The sequence below is a fragment of the Chiloscyllium plagiosum genome, unplaced genomic scaffold (genome assembly GCF_037043375.1).
Source record: "Chiloscyllium plagiosum isolate Xiang-an unplaced genomic scaffold, Cpla_swu_hap1 HiC_scaffold_19, whole genome shotgun sequence".
Lineage (NCBI taxonomy): Eukaryota > Metazoa > Chordata > Chondrichthyes > Orectolobiformes > Hemiscylliidae > Chiloscyllium > Chiloscyllium plagiosum.
Window position 1 is genome coordinate 38,868,587 of NW_028270157.1, and position 10,025 is coordinate 38,878,611.

Below are 10,025 nucleotides of genomic sequence, written 5' to 3' on the forward strand. Positions count from 1 at the left end.
CCCTTCCAATTCAGGTGCAATCCATCCTTCTTGTACAGGTCACTTCTCCCCCAGAAAAGATTTCAATGATGCACAAATGTGAATCGTTCTCTCATACAGCAGCTCCTCAGCTATGTATTCATCGGCTCTATCCTCCTATTCCAACCCTCACTAGTTCGCAACACCGGGAATAATCCAGATATTACTACTCTCGAGGATCACCTTTTTAAATTCCTGTCCCTTCAGAATCTCATCCTTTTCCCTTCCTATGTCATTGGTTCCAATGTGCATAAAGTCCTCCTGCTGGTCCCTCTCCCCCTTGAGAACATTCTGCACCCTCTCCGAGACATCCTTGATCCTGGCACCAGGGAAGCAACACACCAGTCTGATTTTTTTTGCTGCTAGCCATGGAAATTTCTGTCTGTGCCTCAGACTAGAGAATGTCCTAACATAATCGATCGCTTGGGATTCGACATACCCCTCATTACATTAGAGCCAGTCTCGATACCAGCAACTTGGCTGTTCGTGCTACACTCCCCTAAGAATCCATCACCTTCATATTTTCCGAAACAGCATACTTGTTTGAAATGAAGTTTGCAGATGACGCGAAGATTGAATCATGGTGTAAAATCCCTAGTCGAGAAAGAAGCCATTCAGTCCATCAAGTCTGCATTGACGCTCCAAAGGCCATCTCACCAGACACAATCTGCCACTCTATCCCCATAAGCCTACATATCATGGTTAATCCACCTAGCCTGCATATCTCTGGACGCTACAGGGCATTTATCACAGCCAATCCAAGCCTGCACCTGTGGAGGAAACTTAAGCACCTGTCAGAAATCCACACTGACAGTCACCAAGATTGGAATCAAACCATGCACCATGAGTCAGCATAGAACATAGAAGAATACAGCGCAGTACAGGCCCTTTGGCCCTCGATGTTGCACCGATCCAAGCCCACGAAACCTATACTAACCCACTATCCTCCATATACCTATCCAATGCCCGCTTAAATGCCCATAAAGAGGGAGAGTCCACCACTGCTACTGGCAGGGCATTCCATGAACTTACGACTCGCTGAGTGAAGAACCTACCCCTAACTTCAGTCCTATATCTACCCCCCCTTAATTTAAAGCTATGCCCCCTTGTAATACCCGACTCCATACGTGGGAAAAGGTTCACACTGTCAACCCTATCTAACCCCCTAATCATCTTGTACACCTCAATCAAGTCACCCCTAAACCTTCTTTTCTCTAATGAAAACAGCCCCAAGTGTCTCAGTCTTTCCTCATACGATCTTCCTTCCATACCAGGCAACATCCTGGTAAACCTCCTCTGCACCCGTTCCAGTGCCTCCACATCCTTCCTATAGTATGGCGACCAAAACTGCACACAATATTCCAGATGCGGCCGCACCAGAGTCTTATACAACTGCATCATGACCTCAGGACTCCGGAACTCAATTCCTCTACCAATAAAAGCCAGTACGCCATATACCTTCCTCACCGCACTATTTACCTGGGTGGCAACTTTCAGAGATCTGTGTACATGGACACCAAGATCCCTCTGCTCATCCACACTACCAAGTATCCGACCATTAGCCCAGTACCCCATCTTTTTGTTATTCTTCCCAAAGTGAATCACCTCACACTTAGCTACATTGAATTCCATTTGCCACCTTTCTGCCCAGCTCTGCAGCTTCTCTATATCCTGCTGTAACCTGCCACATCCTTCCTCACTGTCAACAACTCCTCCGACTTTCGTATCATCCGCATGTGCCAATCCAATCAACCAGCTAATGAGGATGAAGTGATTAGGTTACAGGAGGAGATAAATGAATTGATCAGATTGACAAATCAGTGGCAGATGAAATGTAACCCTGCAAAATGTTAGGTGATGCACTTATGATGATGGAACAAGGCAGAGAAGTACAGAGTGAATGGCAAGCTCAGAGGAACAGAGAGATCTTGGGGTTGAAACCTATGGAATACTGAGAGGCTTGGATAGAGTGGACACAGTAGGAAATACGAGGACCTGAGGGTATAGTCTCAGAGTGAAGGGATGACCCTTTAGAACAGAGATGATGAGTAATTGTTTCAGTCAGAGGGTGGTTAATCTATGCAACTCCTGGCCATACAGAGCTGTGGTGACCAAGTCACTACATGTATTTACGACACAGATTGATATGTTCCCCATTGGTAAGAGGAGCAAGGGTTATGGGGAGAAAGCAGGAGAATAGGTTGAGAAACATACCAACCATGATCAAATCACAGACCAGACTGAGTCAAATGGCCGAATTCTGCTCCTACATCTTAGTGTCTTGGGTTGCTTGACCACAGATCTTTGAAGGTAGCATGATAGGTTAATAGGATAGTAAACAAAGCATATAGAGTGCTTGTATTTATCAGTGATGGCATAGATTATAGGAGCAGGAAGGTCATGTTGGGCTGTACAGAACTTCGGCTAGGCAACAGCTGTAGTGCTGTGTACAGTTCTGCTCAACATACCGTAGGGCGGATGTGATTGCACTGGAGGGGGTGCAAAGGAGATTCACCAGGACGTTGCCTGGGATGGAACATTTCAGATATGAAGAGAGGCTGTATATTCTCTGTCTTTGGAACAGAGAAGGTTGAGGGAGGAACCTAATAGAGATATAAAAGACTGAGGGGCATGGACATATAGTGAATAGAAAGCATTTGTTCCCCTTAGCTCAAGGGTCAGTATCAAAGGGACACAATTTCAAAAAGGCAGGAGGTTGAGATCAGCTTTGAGGAAAAGCTTTTCATCCAGAAGGTGGTGGGAGTCTGGAATGCATTGCCTGGGAGGTAGTTGTGGTGGAAAAATCTCAACTTTCAAAAATTACTTGAGTGAGCACTGGGAAGTGTCATAAGATTTAAGGCAATGGGCCTAGTATGTGAAAGTGGGTCAAATGTAGGTAGTAGTATATATCGTGCAGTACAAACTTCATAGGTTTGAAGGGCCTCTTCTGTACTGTATGATTCTAACAACAGTTTTCCGTAAGCTTATAAACAAACAGTGGGTAGACCAAATGGAAGATGTACATATCAAGGCAGAACATCGCTAGCCAAATGACTAAATTAATATTTACATCCATTTTTACCACAGATCTGTCAGTCATATTGAAAGAAAAGGTAGTTGAGATATTGAATGATCTAAAGATCAATAGAGAATACTAGAGAAACAAGTCACAATTTAAAGTTGATATGTCATCAGGATGACATAGCTTGCAATGAAAGAAACTCAGAGGTAAGGAACTTGCAAAACTATTAACCAATAATCTTCCAACCCTCTTTCGATACAGAGGCCATACCAGAGGACTGGGAAATTGCAAATATTACATTCTTGTTCAAGAAATAGTGCAAGGATAAACTCAGCAACTACAAATTAATCACTGATTGCAACTGTGGGAAGGCTTTTAGAAATAATAATGCAGGATAAAACGAATTTACATTGACTTGTGAAATCAAAAAAGATTTGCCTTTAATAAATCTGCTTAACTAGATTGATCTTTTATTAAAAGAAACAAGTAAACAGGATTGAAAAGGATAATGCAGTTGATGTAGTGTACACAAACTTCAAAAGAAAAGGGTCTGATAAAGAAGAACATGGGATAAAAGGAGCATAGATAAAAAGTTGGCTGAATGTCAAGTGAATGATTAGTTGTTTAGCTAGATCAGGTGGTGATTACACAGTGGGGTTTTTCAAGGGTCAGTATGAGTTCCACTACTGATTTTATAATAACCAAAGTTGTGTACAAAATTTACAATAGGTACAATACTTCCAAGTTTTGTAAACTGCAAGGATAATGATTATCTACAAGAAGGGAGTCTGGTGAAATTGGTGAATCGGTGACAAATGAAACTTCATGCAAAGAAGTAATACATTTTGGTGGGAAGAACAAAGGACAGACAACAAAAGTAGGTACAAATTTTAAAGCTATCTAAGAATAGATCTGGGATAATGTGGAAAAAAATCACTGTAGATATGCAAAAAGACAAAGTATTGAGTTCATAAGAAACAAAGTTACAAAGCATCTTTATAAGACATTTTTCTTTTGGCCTCCAATTTTAGGCACTCCACTTTGAGGGAGGATATGAAGGCCTTGAACAGAATACAAATGAGATTCAGAAAAACTGTTAGAGAGAAGAATCTAGTTATATAAGCAAATTGGAGATACTGTGTTTGTTCTTTTTCACGACGAGGTTAAGAGATTATATTGATTTCAAATCGTAAGCAATATAGATGGATGGCGTGAAAGCATCATGACAACCGGTCATCAATTTAAGGTTTACAGTGTCAAAAGTAATGACAACAGGTTTTCTTTCCCCCCACCTCCACACAACTATGCACCAAGAGTTGAGGATTTCAAATTTAAATGCCTGAAAATGGAGGATCCAAATTCGATTGTGGCTTTCAAAAGGGAAGTAAATAATGATCTAAAACATAAAACATTGTAAGGGTATAAAGAAAGAAATCTTTGAGGAGAAAGTGAGGTCTGCAGATGCTGGAGATCAGAGCTGAAAATGTGTTGCTGGAAAAGCGCAGCAGGTCAGGCAGCATCCAGGGAACAGGAGAATCGACGTTTCGGGCATTCCTGAAGAAGGGCTTATGCCCGAAACGTCGATTCTCCTGTTCCCTGGATGCTGCCTGACCTGCTGCGCTTTTCCAGCAACACATTTTCAGCTATAAAGAAAGAAACTCAGAACTGTTCTTGCAAAAAGCTGGCACATGTGCAAAACGTTCTTGTCCTTTACCTATTCAATGATCTATAACCGAATAGTGTAGAGGTAGCTATTAAAATAGCCAAGTCCCCTCTTCACATTTAAATTAATTCAAAAGAATAACTGACTAAGGGAAAAGTGTTCATTTGAAACAAATGAGGTTTTAGCAACTGAATTTATTTAACAAATGCTTTTTGGAAAAGTGCAAGACATTCTGGACACAGGTTTCACAAATTTTAATAAACTAACGGAGTCTACACATCCGCAATGCAAAAACAAGTCTGTATAATAATATTGCACACATGACAGTACGCAGTGCTTTACCTGCAATTTGAAGACAATGAAATGAGGTAATTAGATCTTACAAACTCTACAATAATCAAAAGATAGTAGAGACACATACGGCAAGATAAACAAGTGATCAGAATATAACGGAAAACGAATCGTGTGGAATATTGAAAGATACAAGTTTGTGGAATACCTAGGGTATAGGTAAGTGGAGAATAATTAATCATTATCATTTAGAAAGCATTTAACTCTGTTAGCCTTTCAATGTTAGCTGCTGAGTGTTACAGAAGTCCAAAAAGAACAAAGGTCTGGTGCTTCTCATTTATCATATTTCAAATGTATTTAAAAAAAAACTTAAATTCTTTTGTAATTATAAGAGATAGTACTTTGAATTTAGTTCGAACTAAATTTAAAAAAGCAAACTTATTTAGCACCAAATAGAATTATGCACACTGCATTTTGATAAATTTTGCAGGAATTAAGCTCTTAAATGTTTACCTTCAACTATATATCTCAATATCTACACTGAAGTTAAAAAACTTTAATTAAGTTTCGAGAATCTCCATACCAACACAAAATATACAATGTTACAATTCAGGTTCAAATTTAGAGCCAATCCTCAAACTGCTTTTCACAACCTTCTTTTAAACCAAAGTTCAAAATATCAGAATAACACAAGCTAAAATCTTATTCAACCATAAAGACAGCTAAACAGAGAAACCAAAGCAATAAATAAGGCATGGGTTTATTACTGAGACTGTTAAAACGGAATTATAAAGGATTGTAGGATGCCGTGTAGAAATTGTATTAAGGAAATTGATATATAATCAAGTAAGATTAGCTGAGTACAGCACTCTGCCTTCACTAGCCATGACAAGATGCAAGATCTGTCTTCAAATAAAATTAAACAATTTTGAACATTAGGACTAAACAATTGCATAAATTGCGTAAAGCATAACATGTTACAGAATAACCTGTTTCACCATTTTTCCATTCAAACCTGTTGCTTTACCTCCTGTGCTAGCTCATAGATCATTACTATTGTTTTGTATTTATTAAATATATGCTTGAAATTACTAAGCTAGAAAATGGTGACTGTAAAGGCTAAATACAGTTTCTAGCTGAAATTAGCCCATTGCACCCAAGAAGTCTGGAAGGTTTACAAAGACTGACAGGAAAGCATTATTTTTTTGTGCAACTCAACTCATTTTGCCTTTCTTGACACTTCTGCCTGGGAACAGGCCATGACAAAGATGCCAAGTAAACCATGCTGACATATTCGTATACAATTAGCAAGTTTATGGCACTGAACAGTCTGTGTACGTGGTCACCATGTTTCCTCTGCGCTGTGTAACAGTCTTGCAGTGCTGCTTGCCGGAGTTTTGGAACTTCTCAGTTCTCACTGTGTGTTTGTGAGTGCTGCCAAAACTGCTGAATGAGAACATCTTTTCCATGTCTTCAAATACATCATCGAACAATCCACCTCCAAAAGGAAATTGTCTATCTCCAAAGGCAAATTTGTGTGCATTGTGTCCCTCCTGGTGTGCCCTAAAGTGACTATCAAAATGTTTTTTGTGATGTGTTCTGTGGCCCAAGTCAAAGTCAAAATCTTTAAGGAAGTCATCAAAGTTGAAATTGAAAGAATGGGCACGATGGCCACCATTGCCTGCATTAAAAAACTGATGACCCATGTGATCATATTCTTTCCTCTTCTTCTCATCCGAAAGGACTTCATATGCTGCAAAACAAAATGCTAATCTCATCGAAAGCAGACAAGTTGCAATAATAAACAGCAATGTACCAAAGAAAGCAATCTTAAAAAGCTGACCAAATTATTACAGAAAGACGTAGATTTGAAGCGAGGTGTTAAAAGGGAAGAGAGCAAAACAAAAATCACTAAGCAACAGAATTTCATAGCATGACATTAAGCTGCCAAAGGGACAGCCAAGAACAGTGAGGTGAAGTGACTAGAAGAAATAACACAGACGTGTCAGGGAGGTGAAGGTTAGCTGATAGAGGTGAGAAATAACATGTGAAAAAGGCTACTAAAGGATTCAAACTCAGATACAAGGACGATCATTTTTAAATGGATGCATCGTGGGACTAGTAGTTAACATATCAATAAATACAAGAAGTGAAAAGCATACGGGTCCTAGAATGGGACAAATACAGCAGGATATTAACTATAGCTTACAATGGTAGAACAGGTTAGGATCTCTAAAGGTTTCATACTTGGAGATGAGGCAGATAAGGTGGTATAGTTACAATGGTGCATATAAGCTTTCTTTCCTGTCAAAGTCAGATGCTTAATTCACTATTAAGTAAGATGCCAAAATCATGAAAAGGCTGGTGCACCTTGAGATGGTGGCTGAAAAAGGAGAACAGTCTAATTGGCAAAGATAACAATTTTAGTAAGAGCTAAAGAAAATAGCTGTCGTCTTTCTAATGACCTGAAACTACAGAAACATAGACAGATAAATTAAAATAATCACAAAGACGTCTAACACACTTACCTTCAGCAATTTCTCTGAACTTCGTCTCTGCATCCGGACTTTTATTTTTATCTGGATGGTATTTCATTGCAAGCTTGTGAAAAGCTTTCTTAATCTGACGGTCAGATGAATTTTTTGGCACCCCCAAAATTTCATAATAATCCTTCTTTGCCAGTATGAATTCAGATATCATTAGAAAACAGACAGCAAAGGCAAAAACAGAGTGCGCTGCTGCCATTGTCAATACTTCCTAGAAAATATAAAGACGTACATTAATATTAGTGTAAATATATGTATTTCAATGTTACAAACTTCACTACAGCAAAGATCCCCTTCAGTAAGGCTTGAAATTTCCAAAAATCTCATTCAGATTGGCATGGAAGGCAATATAAATGTTCATTTTCTTGGGAGACTCATTTGCATTTGGAAAATTAAACAAAGCATGAAGCAAGGTAACAGTGGGAGGGGAAGTACACAGCACCATCTGTCCACGTAGTACAGGTTTTGCCAGTAAAAAAAATGATAATCGCTATCAAACTCTCAAAACTGCAAAAATCAGGTGGCCTTGCCCCTACATTTTTAAGCCTAAGTTTATGTCAACCCAGCATTTGTCGATATGCATAGAGAAATCAGAGTTAACATTTCAGGTCCAGTGACCATTCTTCAGAAGATGATACCAGACCTGCTGAGTTTCCCCAGCAATTTATGTTTTTATTTTAATTCACAGTTCTTCTGGTTTATTACATAGTACACTTGTGCAAGGGACAGATGAAGCTGTGTAAATAATTACTTGAGGGATTTGACAGAATGCACATTGGAAGTTCTCAAATCAATCAAGGAAATTCACAAGCATTAATATTTCAGCTGTTATCAGTTACTTGCAAGTTCCCTTCTAAAGATGTCACGCACACCACCAATTTTCAAGAAATTCCAAAATGTCATAGGAATACAATACACACACTTACATTTCCTTGTACACATTAATTTGTGTTAGAAAGTCTGAATGATCTTGACTCCAAGATTAACTATGTTGAATTCAGTACTACTTTACAGTAAGCCACATTCATCATTAACCTGCAGAATTGCAAAAATCACTAGCCCAATGACAGAAAAAAAATTAGTGCCAAGTGAATCATCCCTGAAAGAATGTGTGCTTTACCACTTGTCCCAGAAGACTTTTTTTATTTCAATTTGTAGCAACCTCTGGTACAACAGTATTTTTTGCTGGGGTTGGTGCTTATTAGTATAATTCAAATGAAACACTTCTCAGCGAGAGAGAGACATACACAGTTCTACTGAATAACAATGGGGTGTCTCTCCTCAATGGAGGGGAAAGCATAGTTATCATTGATTTTTCTGCTTTGCATTTTCCAACTGACTTCAAGAATACTGATAAGGTGACGTTATTGCCTAACCTACTTATTCCAAAAAGGCTCTCTGCAAGGCCTGACGATTCTTTTACATCATTGGACAGTAAAAAGCTCCCAGACGGAATACAATTTAAAAAGAGACTGTTCATTTGTCCCGGTAATCTGTCAGTTACACATCTACCTCTCAAAACATTCAAGACGTTCAAACCTCTCAAGACGTTCACTTACATCCTGAATAATCACTAGCAACTCAATCTAATTGTTTTCAGTAGTCTGCGTTAGTTTAAAAACAAGAACGGAGACTTTGATAACATTTTGCCAATACAAAGGGCACAACTTAAAACAAATACATCTTTCGTGTCGTGCTAAAAATCTCAACCTGTTTTGCAACTGATCATTGCTTGTAACAAACTCGATTGTCAAAACAAAGGCCGTCGAATACAATATGACATCCATAAAGTGCAAAAAAAAATCACATTTCAACCAGAGAACCAAAGGTCAGTCAGTGGGCGCTCCACACGTTTGGTTGGGTGAAGGTGGATCCGTTTCTTTGCCAAATTTCACACTATACTTCTGCAAACAAATTCCAACCATTCCCATTACCTTCAGAAAGTAAGATTTTAACCAAAATTAGGAGACAGAAAGTGCTTTTATAGTTAACGATTTTCCTCACTTTTACGTCGTGGTGTCGTGAAAATGAGTGGCACAGGAAGCTGCAATTTTCAGCAACACAACTTGATGATGCCACGAACCCGCTTTATTGCTCAGTTGATGCGACGGCTTTGAAACACTCAACCTGACTACAAGCCTGACGCCGGCCGTGCAAATTTGCCACCAACCTTTATCCCTCCACCACCTTTCTTATAGCAGTCTTACGCTGAGGAGGGAGAGCACACGAAAGTAAACACTTGTACGATTCACAAATAAGAAAGCAGTAAAATTTAGTTAAATAAAAACCTGAAGGGAAGTACAAAGAAAGCGAAACCGATATGATTAATTTAAGGAACAATCTGAGAGGCCTAGTCTATTTGTTAGAAGCACTCACCGGGAGCAGCTCTGCCCACTCCGCACAGGACTGCAGGAACCACCCTGCACTGTTACATCGCGTTCTAGAACCCCTTCCACCACGAATCACTCGCTCATTGGCTATCTGC

The 10,025-nt window shown here is 39.2% G+C and overlaps 1 protein-coding gene across 2 annotated transcripts in view; it reads right to left on the reverse strand.

Moving 5' to 3' along the window:
- Nucleotides 1–4,862: 4,862 nt before the first annotated feature.
- Nucleotides 4,863–10,025, reverse strand: part of dnajb9a (DnaJ heat shock protein family (Hsp40) member B9a) — a 36,037-nt gene continuing 30,874 nt past the window's right edge. Inside the window, exons 1-3 of one of the 2 annotated variants that reach the window (XM_043709509.2) lie at nt 9,917–10,010; nt 7,523–7,751; nt 4,863–6,747 (exon numbers count right to left, since the gene is read on the reverse strand). In XM_043709509.2, coding sequence (XP_043565444.1) covers nt 6,308–6,747; nt 7,523–7,739 — 657 coding nt within the window. In that variant the 5' untranslated portion in view covers nt 7,740–7,751; nt 9,917–10,010 and the 3' untranslated portion in view covers nt 4,863–6,307. Of the gene's footprint in view, nt 6,748–7,522; nt 7,752–9,916; nt 10,011–10,025 lie in introns of those variants that run through there. The other variant, XM_087997230.1, reaches the window with a different exon arrangement.